General features: G+C 37.3%; 1 protein-coding gene across 1 annotated transcript in view; it reads right to left on the reverse strand.

Moving 5' to 3' along the window:
* Nucleotides 1-3,436: 3,436 nt before the first annotated feature.
* GFPT2 (glutamine-fructose-6-phosphate transaminase 2) overlaps nucleotides 3,437-24,518 on the reverse strand; it is a 60,798-nt gene continuing 39,716 nt past the window's right edge. The window contains exons 9-19 of the mRNA XM_027867160.1: nucleotides 23,962-24,079; nucleotides 20,577-20,740; nucleotides 18,606-18,701; nucleotides 18,408-18,505; nucleotides 17,977-18,097; nucleotides 16,982-17,139; nucleotides 16,426-16,540; nucleotides 15,831-15,958; nucleotides 5,968-6,135; nucleotides 4,739-4,900; nucleotides 3,437-4,299 (exon numbers count right to left, since the gene is read on the reverse strand). Coding sequence (XP_027722961.1) covers nucleotides 4,255-4,299; nucleotides 4,739-4,900; nucleotides 5,968-6,135; nucleotides 15,831-15,958; nucleotides 16,426-16,540; nucleotides 16,982-17,139; nucleotides 17,977-18,097; nucleotides 18,408-18,505; nucleotides 18,606-18,701; nucleotides 20,577-20,740; nucleotides 23,962-24,079 — 1,373 coding nt within the window. The 3' untranslated portion in view covers nucleotides 3,437-4,254. The remainder of the gene's footprint in view (nucleotides 4,300-4,738; nucleotides 4,901-5,967; nucleotides 6,136-15,830; nucleotides 15,959-16,425; nucleotides 16,541-16,981; nucleotides 17,140-17,976; nucleotides 18,098-18,407; nucleotides 18,506-18,605; nucleotides 18,702-20,576; nucleotides 20,741-23,961; nucleotides 24,080-24,518) is intronic.

Below are 24,518 nucleotides of genomic sequence, written 5' to 3' on the forward strand. Positions count from 1 at the left end.
CTGTGAAGAGAGTGAGTTGTACAGGGGAGAGACTGAATGGTGGTAGTGTAAGTAGAGAGAAGTGAACAGATATCAGAGATCTAAAGCAGTGGAACTGGTAATACTTGGCAACTGATTGGATGGGGTGTGTGTGTGTGTGTGTGTGTGTGTGTGTGTGAGTGTGTCAGTGAATGAAGCACTGAAGATGACTTTGAGGCTGGATCTGAGGATGTGCAATTTTGTGATTTAGTGAAGTCCAAAGTGCCACCATGTAGGTGTGTAGTTCAAATAGAATGGAGTGATCACTGGAGATGAGATTAAGAAGGTAGTGATGTTGTCAACAACATGCTTACTGACATCCCTGAAGATGATAGCAGAATTAAGGTGGGATGGAAGAATGGAAGCTCTAGGTACTGAAGTTATTGAGGAAATTGAGAATGAATCAGATATTCAGAGGAAAACAATTAGTATGAGCAGAGAATGCTATAAATGAACTACATGGGTATTGAAAAAGGAGGTCTTTTTGAGAAATTATTATACCTCAAAAGAGAGAAAAGAAGAGAAATAAGAGAAGGGGAAGAAATGAGTACATCTACCTTCTACTTGGCCTTGAAAGTCAGAGATAGTGTAAGGAGTAGCTTCCATTGGAGAAGGCTACATCTTGGGGAATGATCAGTTTTCATTTAAAGTGAAGAAGTAAAATTAATGTTTGAGAAGTTAGAGGCTGTTAGGGAGAGTTTTTGTTTTTGTGACAAGAACAGGGGTTCCAAAGGGCATGATGTAATGGATTCAATGAAGGATGAACTGTCCAGGATTGGTTACAAGGAAGAGTAGAATTGTTTACAACAGGAATGAGGGTACAGGAAAAGGTAATATGAGTGCATCCCACTTGCATCTGAGGCAGTGATGACCAGGATTAGAGAACCAGTGAAATCAGAGACAGATTGGTGTTTGCTGTGTTGATAGGGAACTTGAATTCACCTAGAATCCCAAGAAGAGTTTAGGGCATTGGCATTTTGATATGTGCTTTTATGAGATTATTTTCCCAGGTATCCTTCGGTTCCTTGATTGAGGGTATTGGGCTTCTGAAGTATGGAACAGCAAAATGCTTAATTCTTTTTTTTAATATAGTATGTTGAATAAATATGTATTTCAGTGTATTGGTGGTCTCATTAACATAGATGTTTCCTCTAGTGGTGCAGATTACAAGCTACCATGTACTTCCATTTTTGTCCTTGTTTTCCCGTCGATCATTCACTGAAGAGCCTACCAAAACGCATGAGGCTTTCTTGGCTTTCTTCTTCTGGGCCTTTTTTATATCTTGTGATTATCAATTGAGCACTTGGCCTGCCCATCTATTATCCCTTTCTCGTCATAACCAGCCTACCTACTTCCTTTCCCAGTCATACATTTATTTGATGATGTCTGTTACACTACTTCTTGTGTCATTAATGGAAATAGGCTGTAGCCAAACCAACTTGTACTCACCATGCATTTCTTCATTGCCTTTTGGGTCACCTGCAACTTTGGGATTGAAATGTTCAAAGATTCACAAACATGCAGCATTGTCAGATGGAACATATATTTGTTATAAAGATATTTCTTTTTGAGCCAGGGAACAGCTTGGGAGCATTCAAGGCATTGTATCATTTTCTAAATTACATCAGCTTGCCCCCTTCCTCTTATTCCACTTTTCTGCTTGGTTTCAATCCAAGGGAGCAAGATGCTCCTCTTAGGATAAGCTGATCACTCCAAATCTCATCATGCTATTAACTCAACTCCTTCCCTCCTCCCCCAGCCTCTTCTCCCACCTCTGATTAGGGGACTGGGGTGGGGGAAGCACTCAATTCCTCCCAATGCTTTCCTTTATAGAGGGCAGCATTTGGCCTTTCCAGCTCACTCTATATCTACAGCGTTGCTTGGTTCCAACTCCACAGCACAATATGCCCCCAAGCAGAGTATCCCTTGGTGTCTCCCCCACCTTTTCCAACTTCCTTTTGTGTGTTGTCTTTCTCTACCGCATTGTAAGCTCGAGGGCAGGGACTTTCTTTTTTCTTATCTGTATCCCTAGTACTTAGAGCAGTGCCTGGCACATAGTAGGTACTTAATGTTTACTGATTTGAATTATTCAATTGAGGGTTCAATTTACTGTCCATTTTCAGTGCTTGTTCCAGATATGTGTACTACTGATATGGTGATTCAATGAACTGGCCATCCAACTGCTTGTCATGATTTGAATAACAGGTATTTTTTATACCTTTGGTTTTTCCCATGTTAGTATTACTCGCCTTGAGTAATCATGGATCTTGTCTAGGAGGCCCTATAATGTTCTGGAGCTTAATGCAGTCAGCATAATATCCACAAAAAGGAACACTTGGAAGATCTATAGGGAATCTCTCTCTCCATTGCATATACTTATTCTTTATATGACTTTTTTTTAGAGCAAAAATTATTTCTAGAATTCCATTTAACCCAGTTATTGTTCTTTTTTGATAGTCCCATTTGATAACAGCTACACTCTTTTGCCTGTTTATTGGACCTGTGCTACATGACTGGAATAAGGAAAAGACATGGATCTTATAATGCCTCAGTTCTTTCAGCCCTCATTGAATGCTGTAGCTATTCAGTAAACACCGATATATAATAATGTCTCTCATCCATCCATCCATCTCCCAGTGGCACAGTTATGAAGCAAAGTGATTGGTAGGACTTGGGTTAAATAATAATGTTTTCAATGTAGATAACATTTTGTAGTTTACAAAGTGCTTTCATATGCATCATTTCATTTCAGCCTCATAACCTGACCTAGGCAGGGTGAGAGTTCTCCATCTGTTCAGAGGATCAGAGACATTAGATGACTTATTCAATATCCCATCATTGGTAAGTGTCAGAGCTGGGTTAGGTAGGACCCAGGATCAGTCTTTTTTTCTACTGCACCATAAGAGCTTTTGATAACACTGCTAGAGCTCCTGTGTTCCTGTTCACCTAATGTTCATTCCCAATGTAACAGATTGGAGATAACCTCAATTATCATTCCTACTAGCAAAACAACTTGATTTAAAGTATTTTGAAAAATCACGCAGCCATGGCAGTTGTCTAGATGTTTGAAGAGCTAACATAGAGATGTAGAGAAATGGTTGGATTTGTTTTCCCCTGGCGACAAAATAGCTGGCCAATCCAGACTGCTCCACCATGCTGTAATGCCCATACTCAGGTGAGGCCTTACATCTGCAGAATCAGTTTTATGTAAATTATAAAGCTGAAGGAATTTCGCATTTTTATGTTAGGAGTATCCACAATCCAAGAGTAACACTTTATTAGAGAGGTCCCTGGGGAAGGGGTCCTTATCCAGCTCCCAGAGATGCTAGATGCACTCATTATTTTAAAGGCATGAAAGGAACCGGGTAAAAGACTACACAAGAAAAAAATTGCAATATCTTTATTTTTATTGCATAGTAATTTAATTGTACACTCATAAATAGAGATCAAGGTAGCCTGCTTGAAATTATCCTCCTTAATGTCAAGCAGTTTTAATGACCCAAAACATTGTTTTGGCTTTAGGAGAGCTATTGTTAGATAAGACTGAAGTTTGAGAACTTAAGAAAATTCGATCATAGGTGAGAGGGAAATTGCCAAAGAATTACCAAAGATATGAGGGCTTTGCAATGGTGTAAGAAGTGTTAGAGATCTAGGTCAAGAAAGTAAGAAAGGAAGCAAAGTGACACTTTTCCATTCAAAGCTATGTTGTGAATTACACCTGTAGTAGATTGGGGTCCTAAACAGACAAAGCCCTGGTGTACATTCGGGATTTACAGGCTGGGCATTACCAATGCTACAGACAAGCAACATACTAAAAAAATAACTTAGAAGCTATACAACTGTAGTTATAAATATTTTGTCTTTTAAAACTAAAATGTTGGCTAAAAAAAATGTTCACAGTTACTCTGAAGAGAGCTGTATACATACATACATATATATATATATTGCACAGTAGTAGAAAAGTTCATCCTGTATACCATATGTAAACAATGATTTTCCTTCTCCTTTGGCAATTCCAGGACATCTAGAAACAGTATTTGCTAAAAGCAAAAGCACTTGGGTACAAGGCACATTGAGAGCTTTTAAAGCTGCAATTAAACATTGTACTCTAGAAAACATTCTCTTTCCAGTTTATCTTCTCATTCTATTGACAGGCATGTAACCTACAAGCCTTTTGAGTTTGTAGAGCTTTGCAATACTTGGGTGGCAGACGTATCTTCCCCAAATCTCATGTTCTTATTCCACAGTTACAGATTTAGCCAGATTTCTAGGAAAGTCCACCTAGAACGAGAAATTACAGGATCTCAGTGTACAACATATTACAGCAATCTACTCTACATATTAGCATGTCAGAATATTATGGAATTAATAATCTCCTCCTGTAATCTATAATTCAAAAGCAAATGAAATTCTGGCTAATACCACAAATGTTGCTTAGCAAAAGATTATCAACTACATAGTCTTTCTATTTGCAGAACACGACTCATCTCCTAAAGTATAGGTACTTAGAATCCATTACTATATAGATTTCTATGCCAAAAGTGTCTTTGAAAAACCAGAGAAGAGCTTTTTCATTCAAGTTGAATGCAGTAATTTTAATAGAACCACTGCATCACTCTTATAAGTAGCTCATTTCCTCTCCATCTGAAGAGAAAGGCATTAACAAGTGCCCTCATCCTCACTGCCCTAATTGGGAAATCTAAGAATAGATTAGACTTACATCATATCCTCTGAGAACAGCCAGGTGGAATGAAAGGAGTTGTAAAGGAATAACACTCAAGACTCCTTGGAGACAATCGACTGTATGTGGCAGTTCAATAGTTTTATATGCATACTTTGAGCTCTCTGTATCATCCTTTGAACACAATATAATCGGTCGACCCTAAAACAAATACAAATGTTATCAAAAAGCAGACACCCTGAACATAGAATGTAGTTTCCTTTTGTGTGTTGTTTCTCTCATTAGAATGTAAGTTTCTTGAGGGCAGGGACTGCTTTCATATTTGTATTCCCAGAGAGTAACATAGTAGTTGGCACATAGTAAGCACTTAATATTCTTCATTCCATCCTTTCTCCCTCCTTTTTTCCTTCCTTCCATTCAATTTCTTTTGAGTTAAGTTTGGTGTAGCTGTCACTGAGTTTTTTCCTGTGGTTCTATTTATGGGTAAGGTGATCAGACGTCTTCCAATGGGTAGGAAATTCTTGGGTTTCAATTTCCTATCTTTCCTGACACATCCTCAAAATGTCATTCATTGACATATTTAATTCCTCACTGGGCTTCCCACCTTTCTTTATGCCCCCCCTTCTTACCCCTCATTTTACAGAAAAGGATTCTGTGGCTCAGAGAAAGGACTTGTTTGGAGGCACGCAAGCAGCAAACAGGAGAGCTGGGATTTGAACCAGATCCTGAAACCAGTTCTAATTTTCTCACTCAAAATCCATGCATCTTTCTACAAGACTCATATTTACTTGCTAAACTCTAACCTTTCTATTGCTTTTATGTCTATGGAAATTTTGTGGTTTGGCTTTTTTTTTTTTTCTCTGTTCAATATAATCTCTTTTCTGGCTTCACCCAAGTTTCCAAAACTGAGACATATACAGGGGAAATTCCCCACACCGAGCCAATGTTTCATCTTGTGTGTCCTAAACTGGTAAAATTGTTCATGAGTTATCAGCAGACTGTATAATTATTTACAAAACCACATTACAGTGCCACATTTCAGCAGACTATACTATTCTATGACCCTGACATATTGCATCCTCACCCCTAGCCAGTTATTCCCCAAATGTATGCTGTTATTCCAATATAGAGGATTAGGGAGAGTGTGTAGATGGCTCACTGCAGCCCATTTCAAAGCAAATGATCAGAGAAAACATTAACAAGGCTCATGTTCCCATGTGAAGTAAAGAACGAATATAAACCTAGTTTTTAGTAGAATTTGCAGTTACCTGGCGAGCAGTGACCTGCTGCAGGGCATTCTGACATTTAGTGAAGCAAGGATCTTTCATGATGACCATGATAACTGGCATGTGCTTATCTATTAGGGCCAAGGGTCCATGTTTCAGCTCTCCTGCTAAGATGCCTTCTGAGTGCATATATGTGATCTCTTTTATTTTCTAGTAAGTGAATATAAAAGAAAAATGAATATATTTCAATTAGCCATTTGTCAAATACTTCCTTTGCTAGAGACACCAATAATTTAAAACAATGTACTATTATCTCAGATTAGTGTAACACATTGCTACTTTAGACAACCCCACCTCATTTCCATAAAGCAAATTTCCCTTTGTAGAATGTAATTGTTTTCATTCCACTTCTAACCTCCTGTTATTGTTTTTTATTAATCAATTGAAAGTATATACAATTTTATTTTTAGTTACAATAATGTTGGGTCATTTGGTTAGAGTGTATTAGAAAACATTCCTCAAATTCTCCTTTTAGAAATAGTTAATAAATGTTTAGATTAGTGGTTAGGTAAAATAGATTAAATCATTAAACAGGAAACTCATGTAATTAACATAGTAGCTTCCTTGAACATGCAGACAACTGAAGCATTGGTACATAAGAAGCACTTCAGAAAGTCCATAGATCATATGCAAAGGTCTTCTCAAATGAAAATGTGACATATGAGAGAAGCAAGAAGAAACTGCTTTTTAGACTGCTAGAGTTGAAGAGTTCATAACCAAATAAGGGAGAGAGTGACAATCAAATGGACAATTTTTATTATGTAACATTTAAAAGTTTTTGCAGAAACAAAACCAATTTGGCAAAAATTTAAAGGGAAACAGATCAATGGGAAAAATATTTGCAGCAAATTCCTCAGATAGGGTCCACATTCCACATTTCCAAGATATATAAAGGAATTGATTCAAATTTATAAGCATGAGAAGCATTTCTTAATTGATAAATGGTCAAAAATATCCAAAAGCAGTTTTCTTTTTTTTTGAGACTCAAATTCACATTTATTAAATTGAACAATTACTTCAATAGTGAGACAAAAGAAATGTTGTGAAATCTGGGAAGGCAAGAGTATTTTTTTAAACCAAGATTTAAAACTGGTAGGAATGTAATTTTCTGAAAACTTTTAAAGTTGGTGCCAGCCTGCTAGTGGCATTTGGTTTTTTTTATTAATTTATTTTTAGTTTTCAACAATCACTTCCATAAGCTTTTGAGTTTTAAATTTTTCTCCCTCTCACTTCCTAAGATGGTGTGCAATCTGATATAGGCTCTACATATACATTCCTATTAAACATATTTTCACATTAGTCATTTTGTAAGAAAGAATTAGAACCAATAGGAGGAACCACAAGAAAGAGGAAACAAAATAGAAGAAAAAAAAAGAGCAAATAGTATGCTTTGATCTGCATTCAAACTCCAAAAGGTACTTTCTAAGGAAGAGATCCAAGCTATCAATAGCCTTATGAAGAAAAGCTCCAAATCACTAACAACTTGAGAAATGCAAATTAATGCTAGTCTGTGGTACCACCTCATTCTCATCCAGATTGGCAAAGTTGACCAAAAACCAGAAAATTGCAAATGTTAGAGGAATGGTGAAAAAAATGAGTACATTGATACGCTATCATGGGACTGTGAATTAGCACAATCATTATGGAAAGCAATTTGGAACTACGCCTCTAGAGTTGCTAAACTGTGCAAACCCTTTGACCCAGTGATACTACTACTAGTGGTCTATAAACCAAAGACAACAAAAGAGGAAGAATATCTATACGCACAAATACCTTATATTTTATTGCTTTTTTGATGGCAAAGAACAATGTCAATGAAGGGGGAATACTCATCAATCAGGGAATAGCTGAACCAATTATGGTATAGGAATGTAAAAGAATAGTACTATGCTGTAAGAAATGATAGATGGGATGTTTTTTAGAGAAACCTGGGAAGACTTGTATGGATTGATGCAGGAGAAGTGAGCAGAACCAGGTACACAATTTATATAATAAAGACCACCATGAAAATAATTGTAGCTTACGTACCAATGTCTGTTGGAGAAGGTGAAAAGGTAGAGAAATTCTATTAAGAACTTAAGAGCCTCTGAAATAAAATCAACATATACTATGATACTGAGTGACTTTAATGCAAAGATGAGAGTAGTTGAGGACAGTTAAAAATATGTTGGAAAATAAATATGGTTTAGCAGATAATAATGTGTAAGGAGACTGGAGGCTTATGAAGGGCCCAGGATCAGAAAAGTTTTACGTGTCAAAAAAAAGAGCTTATATTTGATCTTGGAAGTAACAAAGAGCTCAATGAGCACGGAGCTAATTAAGTGAGACCCATGCTTTAGAAAAGCAACCTTAGCCCCTCAGGGGAGGACAGACTGCAGTGGGGAGAGACTTGAGCAAAGAGACTGGTTAGAAGGTTACTGCAATAGTCCAAGTAAAAGGTGATGAAGACCATGGGTAGAGAGAAGGGATAGATACAAATAACAGAGAAGATGTTGTGAAGATATAAAACAATAAGATTTGGCAACTGATTAGATATGTGGGGTAAGCAAGAGTGAGAGGGCAAGGATGACACCAAGGTTGCAAAACTTTTCCTCTGTAATTCTTGTATTTACTATTTTCCATACAGCTAAGTAGTTTTTTTCCTCCCACTGATGTTCTAATCAGGGACTCCACTTCAAATAATGCTAATTCTTGGGCTTTAATAGATATTTTTTAATATATTAAGGAAAAATCCATTGATTTCTAAGCTTTCTAATGTCTTTAACATAAATAAATGTACTTTGTCAAAAACTAAAAAAAAATATATGGTTTAGGAACAAAGAACAAAAGAGGCAAGACTTGAGGACTGCATTGAAGCCTAGCTCCTACAGTTTCCCAGTTGGTCAGTCTACTCAATTCTCATAACCTATTCCTCCACTCTATCTTAGTCACACACAGAGATGGTCATACTTTTGATCTTACCATCAGACATAAATATCCCACATCCAGGGGGAACCAAATAAGTGTTTATATAATACCTACTATGTGTTAGGCACCGTGTTGCTTTTCATAAATATTATCTCATTTGAGTCTCACAACAACCCTGTGAGGCAGGTATTCTCCATTTTACAATTGAGGAAACTGAGGCAAACAGAGGTTAAGTGACTTGTATTGTGTACACAGCTAGTAAGTATCTGAGGTTGGATTTGAAGTCTTCTGACTCCAGGCCCAGCACTTTATTCATGTTCATTAACACCAAAATCCCTTTATCTGATCATAATCTTTTATCATTTCATCTGTCTCTATGCCTTATGATCCTTAATCTTTATCCTCATTATGACCTCCAGTTCTTCCACCCCTTAGTACTTTCCTAAGCTATCACCCCTACACTACCTATACTGTCCTCCCTTCCTAATCTTGATTCCTTGGTGAACCATTTTGACTCTACGCTATTGACTATTCTCAAATTCCTTGCCCTCTTGTCTTATTGATTATACCTTGTTTTTGTTCAATTGTGTCCTACTCTTTGTGATTCCATTGTGGTTTTCTTGGCAAATACTAGAAGTAGTTTGCCATTTCCTTCTCCAAGTCATTTTGCAGATGAGAAAAGTGAGGCGAACAAGGTTAAGTGACTTGCCCAGGGTCACACAACTAGTAAGCTTCTGAGGCCAGATTTGAACTCAGGAAGATTTATCTTCCTGACTTCAGACCTGGGGCTATATCCACTGCGCCACTTAGCTGCCCAACCAGGCCTTACTAAGTCCCAATATTGGGATTACATCTACTGTTGGCCTCCTTTGCTTTTATTCACATGCTGCTAACTGAGCTGGAAGAAGTAACAAAACTGGGTTAATTAGGCTCACTACAAGTTTATGTCACATAATCTCAACTGGGCCCTCACTGCAGCAAACAATACTTCTACTCTTCCTAATAGAGAGTTGAATCTCCATCCCATTGACCATAGTGGCTGTTCCAAACCTTTTCTCCTTTCTTTTTGCCTCTCATGGCACTCCCTCTTCAGCTGAGCTCCTCATTTCATACTCTGCCCCCCAAATTGAAGCCATTCACTGAGAGCTCCTTCTCCTTGCCTTCTCATCATTATATATCCCCCTGACATCAGTCCCTACTATTTCCTCCTTCACTGCAATCTCTGATGATGAGGTCATCTCATGCCTTGAGATCTCTACCTGTGCCTTTTCATCTTCAACAAACTCTCGCCATCACTCTCTATGATTTAATCTCTCTCAAATGAATGGCTTCCTCCCTGCTGCCTACCAATGTCCTTATTCTACTTCATTCTTTAAAAACCCTCATTTGATTCTCTATTCCTCCCTATTATCATAGTATCTCTCCACTCCTTCTCATCTAAACTTAAAAATGCTATCTCGTGTACTTGGTGCCTTCCTTTCTTCTTTCCAGACAAAAAGACACTTCCCAATAAACACTCAAATAGCCACCTTACAAAGTCCATTTCCTGAAAAAAGTTAATTTATTGATTGTTAACAGAATAGAGCTATATACCCTTTAATTTTGATATATGGCATTAACACTTCACAGGAATCCTATATTCCTCTGAAGTCTCTGTATTTGTCTAACTGGAATTTCTATTGTTACTTTTGATAGCAATCATGAGGAGCCAGGGTCCCTAATAACCTCTCACTTTGCCACCTTCCCAGAAGTCTTTTCATTTAATATTCCTGCCTAAACATACTTCCTGTAAATGTGTAGGATGCAATAAATGATTATTCTTTATTAAAGAGCCACAACAAGACCCAAATTAATAACTTTGTTAAAAGTTATTACTATTTATTTATTTCAAGCAAGGTTAACTATATTGAATAAAAAAGTGAAAATTCTATTCCAATTTTTGTTCAATTTAATCAACAGACATTTATTAACTCTCAACTAGAACAAAGCATGGTGCTATGTTCTGGGGAAAAATTTTTTAAAAAATGAACGCAGTCCATGCCCTTGTGGAGGTTACATTCCATATAAGTACAGTACAAGAGAGGGAGTGATGAAAACAAAGGAGAAATGTACATATATTGCTTTAGAAAATCTAAAGAAGATACTTCCAGTTAGGGTGACAGCATGTGAGTTGTATTTTGAAGGAAAATAAGGATTCTGAAAGACAGATAGGGAGGGAGGACACTCTAGGCATGGGGAACTGTTTCAAATTGGATTCTATAACTTTAAGGTACGTAGAGAAGGGTTTTAAAGATAGTTCTAGGGAAAATTGAGCTATAAATCAGGAAACTCAGCCGTACAAAAGTAGTCAAACAACTGGGTGGGATGAGGTAGGAGGGAAGGAAATGATTCTGGATGACTTTTTAGAGATAAAAGGGAAAATTTTTACAAATTGTAGCTGTAAGAGCAAGAAACTTCAGGTGATTAGAGGAAGTTTATTGCTAGAAGCAAAGGGAGAGTTAGTCTTCTTGGTTTCAGAATTCTTCTTGGTATTCAGAAACATAACTGGGTAAGTCTAAGAAAGATGAGATGTCTTAGCTGGAAAAGACAGACAGAGAAGCAGGATAATGATTTGCTTAGGGAAAAAGCAGAAATGCCTATGATCTAAAGAAGATGATCTGAAGCCAAGTTCATCTTAGGTGAATTTGAAGAGGCATCAAGTTGATTTCACAATGTACCCAGAGGTAATAAGAAATACAGTTTATGGGACACTCAATCATGTTGTCTTGGGTGCAAGGCAAATGTGCAAACAGATAACAGGGAAGATAATTGCTACTTACATGTCAACATTTGTTGCAAAAGATTTTTTGAGAAATTCTATAAAGAATTTAATAAGATCCTGCAAACTCAGCCAACAGATATTCTAGTTCTCTAGGTTCAGTGTGAAAGTGAGCACTGGGAAAAGTGGCAAAAAATAGGCTGAAAAAACATGGTCTGAGATCAAGAAATGGAGGATGTCAAAGACCTAGATTACTCAGAAGCCTCATATCTGTATGTCATGAATATTTTTTTTCAAAGCCAGAAGGCAATGAAAATTGTATGTACCATATTATATAGAATTTCATATCTTTATAAAGACATATCTTTATATTTTGTATACCGTATTACATAAAAAATAATGTCTTTATAAGGATAGAAAATGATAGACCACGAATGTGAAAATTACATGAGATCAACAGATAAAACTATGTAGTTAACTTTTTTCAATGATTTGTTGAATATTATCTAGTGAAATACAAAACAAGGAGACAAATGTTAACCTAAGGGGGTTGTTAACATAATGGAAGATGGCTTGTACGGGATCTAATTGTTATTAGTCAGTCCTTTCAGATACATCTGACTCTTGGGGTTTTCGTGGCAAAGATACTGGAGTGGTTTGCCATTTCATTCTCTAGCTCATTTTACAGATGAAGAAACTGAGTCAGAGTTAAGTGACTTAGAGTCACACATGATTATTTCGGAATCAGCTATAAAATCATTGATGGATTAGAGGTAGGCCACAGTAAACAACAAATTAGAAGGATAATAAGAAGATAACACTGGATACTCGAATATAGTCGCTCCAATAAGATGCATTTAAACACATACTTGGCATTGAAAAATGAGAAATGGATAGAAGAGAAATATTGATTCTATCTATTAGAGGTAGCTGGTGGTACAGTATATACAGGCCTGGAGTCAGGAATCCTTGAGTTCAAATCTGGTCTCAGATACTTAAGAGTTGTGTGGCCTGGGCAAGTCACTTAACCTCTATCTGTCTGTTTCTTCAACTGTAAAATGGGGATCATTGTAGCACCTACCTCACGGTTGTTGTGAGGATCAAATGAGGTAACATTTGTAAAAACTACTCAGCGCAGTGCCTGGCACATAGTAGGTGCTATATAAATGCTTATTCCCTTTTCTTCCCCCTTTGTCATTTCTAAGAAAAGTTTAACTGATAAAAAATAATCACCACATTTAGGAAGCAAAACAGGAATTAATCCACTTCAGTCAGCAAATACAATCTCCTTGCCAAGCAGAAAGGCATGACAGCCAAAGAGATTCTGACTCAGAGTACAAGCTCGTAAGGAAATGGCAATGGCACTTAGGAAGATGAAGTTGGGAAGAGAGGCTAGACCTGACCAAACATAAGCAAAAACCTATAATCTTAAAGACACTCAAGGACAAAATTTTAAGATACTTTAAAAAGAAGAGATACTGCTCTTCTCACCACCCTTACATTAAAGAGAATAGTAGTGATTCTATGGTCATGCAACTTCAGCTGTCAACTTAAATATGTTTTCTTATTTAAAAAATCTTTATGTGACTGGTCTGTGCATGTATTGAGGGTAGCTTGGATCTAAATATGAGGGGGGAACAGGCAGACTTTTATGGATGAATTGCTAGAGCTCACCACATTCATTAGCCATGTCTAGGTAAAATTGAATGTAGCCACAAAACATAAGGAGATCATATTGAAACTCAGCAGAATGTCACACAGCTGTCTGAGATGTCATTGGATCCTACCATAGCTACTGTTCCTTGAGTTAAAAAATATAAGAATAAAATTCAGTCTTGAAAGTTCTCTTCAAACAAGGTGACCATGAATGTGAAAATTACATGAGATTGACAGATAAAACTACCTAGTTAACTTTTTTCAATGATCCGTTGAATATTATCTAGTGAAATACAAAACAAGGAGACAAATGTTAACCTAAAGGGGTTGTTAGCATAATGGAAGATGTCTTGTACAGGGTCTAATTGTTGCTGTTCAGCCCTTTCAGTTGTGTCTGACTCTTCATGACCCCATTTGGGGTTTTCTTGGCAAAGATACTGGAGTGGTTTGCCATTTCCTTCTCCGGTTTATTTTACAGATGAAGAAACTGAGACAAACAGGGTTAAGTGATTTGCTCAGAGTCACACATCTAGTAGTGTCTGAGGCCAGATTTGAACTCATTAAGATGACTCTTCCTGACTCTGGGCCTGGTGCTCTACCCACTGCATCACCTAGTGACCAAAAGGGTCTAAACAAAAAAGATTCTATTGATAGTAAGTGCAAATGCACAGATACTATTGTATTAACTGCACTGAACTCTGGAACAGTACTCTCCCCTAAGTGAAATACAAAGTAATGCACAAAAAATTAGTTGAACCATTCACAGTGAAAAAAAACTAAGTGTAAGAATAATGCATATTGTATAAACAATGAAATGCAGGTGGATAGATAGTCCATCAGTACTGATTTAGGACAGGCATTTGTAGATAGACAATAAGCAGCTCTCAAAACTGAGCAGGAGGTGAAAAAATCAGGCTGCATCACTTGATTTAGGGCATTTGAGAAACTGTGTCATGCTTTCAATGATCCCAAACTGCTCAATGATGCAAAAACCAATCTCTTTAACATCGATATTCTCCCAGTGATACGAAGTGGCAAAACATCATGTAGTAATCTTAGATGGATTAAAATTACAAGTGACCTAAGGGGTGATGGAAAGACACATAGTACGTATGCCTACACTTTGGTATTTTTACCTAGAGATCTTGAGCACCTGATAAATGGCATAAAATTAAGAACATGTCCAATAGGAAAAGGAAGTGAGTCAGTCATGTACTAGGAATGAGAAATAAGGGGCAGCTAGGTGGCATAGTGGATAGAGCACTCACTGGCCCTAGAGTCAGGAGGACCTGAATTCAAATCTGGCCTCAAGACTTTGACACTAGCTGTGTGACTCTAGGCAAGTAACTTAACCCCAATTGCCTCACCAAAAGAAACAAACAAACAAAAGGAATGAGAAATGACATTTTGATCTCCCAAGTGCTGTATTAACACTTTTGAGATGATAAATAACCCAAGGAAGGCAGCCTCCAGGTTGGACAAATCCTTTATGGAGGATTTTTGGAAACCCAAGATTAACAATCATGCTACTTATTACCTCTGTGATCTTGAGTAAATCATTTAACCCTTTTGCCTCAGTTTCCTCATCTATCAAATGAAGGGGTTGGACTAGAGGACCTCTGGGGTCTCTTCCAGTTCCAAATCAATGATCCTAAGGTAAGAAGGCATGGAAGCTTTGCATTCAGCTTTGGAGTATTACCATTAAGAATACCAACAAAGTATTAATCCAGATACATAATTTGTGTATAATCACATAGCATAGTACCTGACATATAGTAGGTGCATAATAAATGCTTATTGACTGATATCTCTAATTTATATGTTCTTAGATTATATGTATATATCCATTGCTTGCCTGTATGAGGGCAATATTACAATCTAAGATCTTATAGCCCTGTATCTGTGTCTCTGCAGGCACCTTGATTCATCATTTAATGCTATAACATATACATTTAGTGGCTGTGTGTATCTAAGGTTATCCTTTGTCTTTCAGCCAAGGCTGAACACAGAAGTCATGATACTCTGCCTCATGACTCCTACTTTTGGTTATTTCCTGCAGAATGGCGACTTTGGGTTAGTAGCACCAGAACGATCCACCATCTTATTTCGCCAAGTTTTCCCCCACTCTGTGGATAAGAAATGCCCAGAGTTTCCCCACACAGTCCCACAGCATGTGCTGAGAACTATGGCACACAATAGTCCCAAGTACTCGTTGAACATGCGTTTATCATTTACTAGCCCAGTTAAGTATTTGGAGAATTTTTAACAGATGATATCAAATGAGAGGGTTGGCCTAGAAGACCTCTGGGGTCTCTTCCAGTTCCAAAGCAGTGATCTGAGGGTGAGGAGGCATGGAGGGATTTGCATTTTTATCAACAGTAGTTGCCTTAACACTTTAGACACCAGAAAACCCCAAAGGAGTCATTAGGACAGCCACTCAGTAAATATAGAATGGCACAATGCATCGTGCTGAAAGCTCTGTATGCTTAGAGGAAGAAAAAGACCCAGAACCAAAAAGACCTACCAAAGCTCCTTCCAGGCAGGTAGCATAGTTATACCCACGCCCCATCACCAAAAGGGATCTTTGCTTATAAAGTTCAAGGGCCAAGTCGTGGATCTTCTCATCCAAAGACAAAACTTCTTTAATCATCTCTAGAGTGTGCAGACAAAAAGGAAACACTATTATTTATATTTCTATAAATGTTGCTAATGAAAAGTTATGATACATTTGAAATTGTAAAGAAATCAAAGATGACCTCAGTTTTTTGTTTCAAGTGTAGTTTTCACCTAAAGGGGATTATATTTTAAAATAAACCCATTTCCTCTTACCTTATAATGGAAAGGGGAGAAAGCCCTCACCCTCTGTCCATATCTTGCCTTATCCCTATTCTATATTTGGGCACAGCTCTACTGGAGTGGTCTGAATGGGAGCCTAGTTCTAGCTGCACGTGACCAGAGCTGGAGCTGGGAGGTAAATCAGATAACATGCTCACCATGGGGTTATACCAGCAAACCTTCCCATATTCCCACTAGCTGTCTATGTCTAAAAGTCTGATTTTCAAAGTTGTTCCCCAAATATGACTGGAAATGTTTTCATGTTTTAAATGTAACTAACATACCAGGTAAACATCTCAGTCCATTGATGATTTCTTGTCTCCTGCTTTGCAAGGAAATTCGATCTTCAGACATCATCAGGCCAAACATTACTAAGGAGATGAACTGACTGGTATAAGCCTGTAGATAATAGTAATACCACCTCACATTTGTATAGTGATTTATAGTTAAGTGCTTTCACACATATTATCCTAATTTTGTCTTTAAAACTACCCTATGAGGTAAACAAATCGCATATCATATCCATTTTACAGATGAGGAAAAACTTTCCTAGACAGGAGAATTGACTTGCCTGAAGTTATATGACAGAGCTAGAATGAGAATCTAGACTTTGCAATCTCCTAGTTCAGTTTTTTCTACTAATATAACATGGTCTCCAAAAAAGGGGTATTCAAGTAATATCCAGTTCTCAAGGTGTAAAAGTTAAGTGTGTTAATGATGGCAATTGTTAACACAAATTGGTATATCAAACATTTAGGATGCCTTGTCTTGTCCTAGTCTTTGATTTATTGGAAAATGATACCGAAGAAAGCTACACAAGCTGGAATGAACAGAAATTACCTTTGTGCTTGCCACACCAATTTCAGGCCCTGCATTGATATGCACACCACAGTCAGTCTCCCTGGATATGGAACTCCCCACTGTGTTTGTAATACCAACCGTTAGAGCTCGGCGATCCTTACAATAACGCAGGGCCATAATTGTATCGGCAGTTTCACCTATAAAGTAAGCACATTTCACATTTATTCTATATGCCTCATGCATGGAATTTACTTTGATCCAAATGCAGTGTTCATGTATGTATAGAAAGGAAAATAGTCATTTTCCCAGATTATTTCCAAGTTAAATACAAAGTATAAGAAGAATTCCTTAGAATAAAGTTCAAGGACAAGCTACAGACAATCCCATATATTAAAGGAGTACCTTTCTGTGGGTTTCCTTGGTATCAGAACTAAAATGGACCTTAGCAATATACAGTCTCCTTATTTCAAAGACAAGGAAAATTAAGCGTACGCCAGGAACTAGGAAAGGATTAGTAACTTTTATGTACAAGGTTACATAGTGGCAGATCCTGGATTGTAAATCAGAGCTGACTCCCAGTCTATTGCTCTTTTCACAGTACTGTACTGTCTCCCACTCCTCCTCAGGAGAGATGACTGTTTATGCTGCAAGCAGAATGTCTAATGCCCACTTAGCTGATCCATAAATTGTGGAGACGCTGCAAGTTATCTGGGCTAACCATGAATTACCGAGTACGTGCTTGGTCATAAAATGGTGATTCCGTTTGAAACAGATGTTCTGTATTGTATGATATAGACTCAGCCTGGCAGAGATTGAAAGAGGAAATGAAAAGAAAATTCTCCTTTCTAAAGTCCTTCATGTGTTGTGTATGTGTGCACACATGTACACAAGTATTTGATTTCATGTGATTCAGAGCCCAAAATGGAAAACTAAAGTGGCTGAAGCTAACATTTGGGATCTGTTTGCCTATTAAATTTTTGTGTTTAAATAAGAAAACCCATTAATGAACAAATGAAGACTCTGATAACACTCACCTGACTGACTTATAAAAAAGCAAACATCATCCCTGAATACAGGTGTATTTCTGTCCAGAAAGTCACTAGCAAGTTCAACCATCACAGGTAACTCTGTCAATTCTTCCAACACCTGTCGTGTCTAAGAGTAAGAATAACATGTTAAAAGAGTTGAAACCAAGCGATAGAAGAACAGTTCTACTTTTAATGCAAAATCTGATAAAAAAAATTTCATGGCTATATCTCTGCTGCTCTGATTTCACTTAAGTACAGTTAATATGACACCCAAGAAAGGGAGTAATTTAATTTTGCAATGACAAGTCAAGAGAATGTCTGGAAGGAAGTGTGCTTTGCATTGTATAATGAGGATCCCATGTCAAATCTTGAAGGAAATTCAGTGAATTATTATTCATGAATAATTTCTTATCCTACTTCCTGTCATGATTACTTACAGCAACTGCAGCATGATAACTAGTCCCACAGCCAATGATGATCAGACGTCTGCATCTTCTTATTTCTTTTAAGTGATCTTTCAAGCCACCTAACAACACTACAGAACATGAAAATCAGTGCCAATTCCCTTAGATGAGCATGTCCAGTATTGAAGGCTGAGGCTATAACTTTCATTATTAATTAATCATCTAAATCACCTGTGTTTGTCTCAAAGTTCACTCGGCCCCTCATGGTATTGAAAACGGATTCTGGTTGCTCAAAGATTTCCTTCTGCATAAAGGCGCTGAAGTTACCTATGTAAACAAACAGGGTTAGTGTTAAACAAATTACTTTTTCCTAATTTTAATTCTATCAGAAAAGACATTTTTATTCTGGTATTGATGACAAAGGGAACTGATAACTTAGTGCCCTAGTTGGAACAAAAAGAACCAGGAAAAAATTTTAAGAAATTCACACATATTTAAGTATAAAGTGAGCATGCCCAAGAAAATGAAACAATTTCCTTATTAATAGTGTTGAACCTAGAACAGTTCTCTTGATTTATAATCCCAAGGAGGTCCAGGCATTTGCTTCTCCATTATTTGGGACCCAGAAATGTTTAGGAGCCCAGAGCCCCATTGTTCTGTTCATTGAAATCACACCTGAAGAGGAAAGCTCGAGTTGGTAAAAACAAAAACACCAGCATGCTAGATTCTGCCTTGGACTCCACAGTGTATCAACTAGAGTTTAATCATCTGCCACATTAATATATCTCCTATTATGCTGGGTCATCATCTGGTCATCCAGTTTCACCACCTTAGTTTCAAGTAGTATGCTACGTGGTACCAGGCTGGGCCTGGAGTCAGGAAGACATGAATTCAGAAATTCAAATCTTGCCTCAGACACTTACTTGGTGTGTCTCCTTGAGCAAGTCACTTAACTTCTGTTGGCCTCAGTTTCCTAAACTACAAAATGGGGATGGTAATAGTACCTACCTCCCATAATCGTTGTGAAGATCAATTGAAATAATATTTGTAAAGTGCTTAGCTGGCACATAGTAAGTGCTTTATAAATGCAAACTATTGTGTGGATAATAATGTTCACTTCTCTAATCTAACCCTTCCATCTCCTTCCCAGTCCTAAAGACTATACCACTAGGCCCTTTGGAACCCTCCCTCCTATTCACAAAACTCCCCTATATCCTAAAACTCTTCTACTAAAATTCCTTTGACTCCTTATTTTAGTAGAAACCTAGTTCTCCTTTGAGGTTATGGCATCCCTTAAATTCCTCTCTACTAGTGACTTATTCCACTAGCACCTCAACTTCCATGAAAATATCATATGATTAAGATGATAAACCATATATCTAGAAGTCTTGAAGTGGAGAAAGTAGGCTATAATTAATATTTCAAAAAGAGGGATGGAGATCTCAACCGCACTTAGACTTGCAAAGACAATATAAAAGCAAGAAAAGGATTAGGATTTAGAGCTAGAGAGTACCTTAGAAATGAAATAGTCCATTTTAGAGGAGGAAACTAAGGTCCACAGAGAGGTTTAGTGACTTTTCCAAGGCCATTTATGTAGTAAGTGACTGCACTGAAATTTGAGCTGCTTACATGGAGGGAGTTTGCCTGAGAAATTTATGATAAGACCAAGTTCCATTTCTAACACCTTAGAACAGGATTCTAAAAGCAATGAAATTGTCGATTTGTATCCCTTGACAATTTATCAGTTGGTGGTAGTGGTGGGGAAAGTTGTGAATTTGTTCAGTCATTTTGGAAAACAATTTACTTTCCAAACTGTGCCCCAAAAGTTATGACCAAGCAATACCAGTATTAGGCCTAAAGAGAGCAAAGAAAGGAACAGGACCCATATGTACAGAAATATTTATAGCAGCTCTTTTTGTGATCGCAAAGGAGTAGGTTACCATGAATTGGGGAATGGATGAACAAAGTATGGTACATGAATGTAATTGAATACTATTATCCTGTGAGAAATGATGTTCTGGAACTTATTTTTAACTTGAGCACTTGGGAGTTACCTGGAGGAAAAAAAAGACTTAATGCCATTACTTCTGACTCTTTTCCTCTAATAATCCTAATATAGCCCTTATTTAGGAAGGGCTAAGCTAAAAATACATTAAGTCATGAATCAGGCTACATGTGTGGGACTTCAGATAATATACATGCCTTTCATAATTTGCTGTAATTCCATCTGTAAAGTCTGGATGGCTCGAGATGGATCATCACTAGCTGAACGTTTCACTCGATGAATAGAGAGCTTCCCATCAGCAACGGCTGCAATGTCATCATCTTCAAGGAAAATTACTCTGTTGGTATGTTCAATAATAGCACTAAAGGAAGAAAAATAGGCTTGAGAGTTCGGAACTATCTCTAATATTTCAAAAAAAGTGCTGTTTAATTCAATAACTCATTGGGAAAAAACCAGTGCTCCATTGGCACTGTTTTTGAGGAAAATATAGAAATCAGAATAAAATCTATTAGAGAAATCTCTTTCTAATACAGAGAGTAGGAGATTGCTATAAGATAAACCATAGGCTTTCATATGAAGTGTTCTGGATATGTCCAGGCACAGTTTAATGTGCCAGAAACCCTTTTATTCAGGGGCTGCTTGAGATCTGGAGTTTGTCAGAGACTAGGGTTGTTTTTTCCAGTCTCTGGGGTTCCCTGGTTGTTATAGCCCCAATTTCTCTTGCTTTCCCTCTGCCACCTCTGTGAGGTTCTCAAGCAGAAGAAAGAAGGAGGTGAGTCTAGTGACTTTGTCACCCCATAGTCTAGGGCCTTTCTATGACCTTCTTCTCTTACTATGGTGCTGCCTAACCTGCTCTGTTAGTACTTCTGTATGGCAGAGCCCATATTATATTAGGATCAAGTGAGATTTTTTTTTTCCTTCTTTCTATCCCTGGGAATCCTCCTCTTGCTCTTGTACTCTGTAAGCTTAAAGCAGAGGCGGGGAAAAAATCAAGATTTAAGACTTCTCTGGCCACTTTATTTTCTATGGCTTAGCCTGTAGTATGTGGCCCTAGGACTTTGTATGGTACTGGTAAGGAAGGCAAAAAGTTAAAGATTTAAATTTTGAGAGGATGCACCTCTGAGGGTCACTCGTCCTTAAACCCTGACACTGGTCCTTCATGGCAAATTGCAGGGATAAGGGAGCAAGGTCCAGTCAGGAAGATGATTTATTTTTATTTTTTGCTAAAAAAAAGGTTATTCTGCATTTTGGGGGTAAGAGGAAGATTTATTCAAAGAAACTCCCCTTTTTTGGTCTATTTCACCAATCTGATGAGTGTAAGGCAATATGTCAGAGTTGCTTTAATTTGTATTTTTCTAATGATTAGTGACTCGGAGCATTTTTCTATGTGGCTACTATTGATAGCTTAGATTTCTTTCATTGAGAATTGTCTGTTCATATTCTTTGATGATTTATTAATTGGTGGTAGTGGTGGGGAAAGCTGTCAATTTGTTCAGCCATTTTGGAAAGCAATTCGTTACACCTACTTGATGACCTAGCAATACTACTATTAGGCCTAAAGAGAGCAAAGAAAGGAAAAAGACCTAAATATTTATAGCAGCTCTTTTTGTGATGGCAAAGAAGTTGATTACCATAAGTTGGGGAATGGGAGAGCAAAATATGGTCCATGAATGTAATTGAATACTATTATCCTATGAGATGATGAAATAGACAGTTTCTGAGAACACTCAGAAGACTTGTATGAATTGATACAGAATGGAGTGATCGGGACCAGAAGAACAATTTATCTATGACAATAACATTATAAAAATAGACAACCTTGAAAGACTTAAGAACTCTGTTCAATGGAATGACCAACTATGATTCCATAAGACTTATGATGAAGAATTCTATCCATCCCGTGGCAGAGAAATGTTGGGCTCAATATGCAGACCAGAACACAAATTTTTGGACATTGCTAATGTGGGAATTTGTTTTGCCTCACTATGCATATTTGTTATAGAAATTTTCTTTTTCTTCCAGTGGGAGTGGGAGAAAGGAATATGGGAAAGAGGAAATAAATATTTAATTGAAAAAATAAAATTTAATGAATGAGAATTACATTAAAAGCTCTTTGCAAAGTTTGTATTCTTAAAATTTAAGTTGTTTTTAATTAAAAAAATTAAATTTGGTCAAGTTTTAATTTCTTTAGTTTTCTGATCAATAAAAAGAATGTCCTTTATGATTGAGTATTCATTTACTGTTCACCTTTTAAAAAAAATAATAAAAATTTCCTGGGTGCATACTCTACTGATATCCCATACCTGAACCTTCTTTATCATTCAACATAGAGGGAAGTTAATTTCATTAGACAATACAGACTTTTCCACTTGTTGTCTTGCACTGAGCTCCATTTTCCTATCTTTCTCCATTTTTCAATGAGTCTCCATTGAAGATGGAGTCACTCTTTGTGACCTTCTCCAGTTCAAATTGCAAATGAGGAAACCAAGGCAAACAGGGTTTGCCTAGGGTCACACAACCAATAAGCGTCTGAGGCCAGGTTTAAACTCAGGAAAATGAGTCTTCCGGCACTCTATCCACTATGCCACCCAGCTGCCTCCATTGAAGATAAAGAGAGGTCAACAGAAGGTTAGGATGGTAGAATCCTATACCACAAACTTCTTATACTAGTAGTGGGGATCCACAATGAAGTAGGAAGGAAAGAAAAGAGAGAGAGGCATAGGAGACAATCGACACATGAAGAGAACAAATGAGAAAGGAAAGAGTTGCCTTTTTTTGTCGGGGTTGGGGGGTGGGGGAGAAGGGTGCTTCTACAATAACTTTCATTTTGGGTCTTTTTGTCTTGAAATGGAAGGGAAATGGGATTTACTTAAATTCCAAATTAAGTATTGTAATCTTTAAACGAGACAATAGCTGTATGCTAGCTATTGTACAAATGTTATGGTGGCTACTCAATTACATCTATAAAATTTCTGCCAAACATACTATACGTCGGCCACAAAGAAAATGATCCTTCATTCACAGATCATTATAGAAATGGTAACAAGCCCAGAAGTCAACACTTAATGATTTATAATACAGTTCTGGAGAAAGGACCATGTTAATATAAACAAAGCTATCATTGAGCACATATAATAAAATGGTGAGCTTTTTATATAGTAGGTGTCTGAGAGGACAGCTAGAATTAGAAGATATACAATATTACAATGAATATTAGGCATTGTGGGAGATGTAATGTTTAGACGAGACATGGTCCTTGATCTCATAGAGCTTATTGTAGGGGGGGTTAAGACACAAAACACAAGACATGGCAGGTTTTAGTTCTTCATGAAATAATCAGTGTTACACCTGTTAGGAAAACTTGAGAACCTTTGTTAGTCCTAAGAAGTAAAGAAAAGGGGCAGCTAGGTGGCGTAGTGGATAGAGCACCAGCTTTGAAGTCAGGAGGACCCGAGTTCAAATCCGGCCTCCAACCAAACACTTAACACTTACTAGCTGTGTGACTCTGGGCAAGTCGCTTAACCCCAATTGTTCCTTCCCCCCCCCAAAAAAAGAAGTAAAAGAAAAAAAGTTTCCCCCTACCTTGCATCAGAGGCAAAGAAAAACTCTACTGCTTTATCCCCAACAGCATGGAGACAAGTTGAGCTATCAAGCCTCTTCATCCTTGTTTTACATATATTCTTCACATTCTCAATATTGCCTGGAAATAAAATCATTTCATTGATTTCATAACTCTAAAGATTCAGTGTATTAAAATATAAAATTTAAATAATATGCATTAGGAATGGGGTCAATTTAATCTTTTGAATTCAGTTATTTTATGGGTTTGACACAGGGAGAGAAATATGAATTTCTTTGGTTATTAGCTATAGTAGTCAAATTCTGAATCTAATCACAAATCTCAAAATTTACCCACAGAAATATTTAAAAGCAATAGAATAAGATTCAGAAAAGTTGGATGATGTCTGTCAAGTCACCTAATGATAGTAGGAAGTTTTGGACACATACGCATATTCCATTTCTCTCTCCCTCCCTCTCCCCTTACATCCTCTCCACGTATTAATGCTTCCATATTTCCCAAAGAACTGGCATGCATTAAGCATATTTGCTGAGTCTTGAGGAACTGGCCAACAGTTGTA

The sequence above is a fragment of the Vombatus ursinus genome, unplaced genomic scaffold (assembly GCF_900497805.2).
Source record: "Vombatus ursinus unplaced genomic scaffold, bare-nosed wombat genome assembly UNPS02014785.1, whole genome shotgun sequence".
Lineage (NCBI taxonomy): Eukaryota > Metazoa > Chordata > Mammalia > Diprotodontia > Vombatidae > Vombatus > Vombatus ursinus.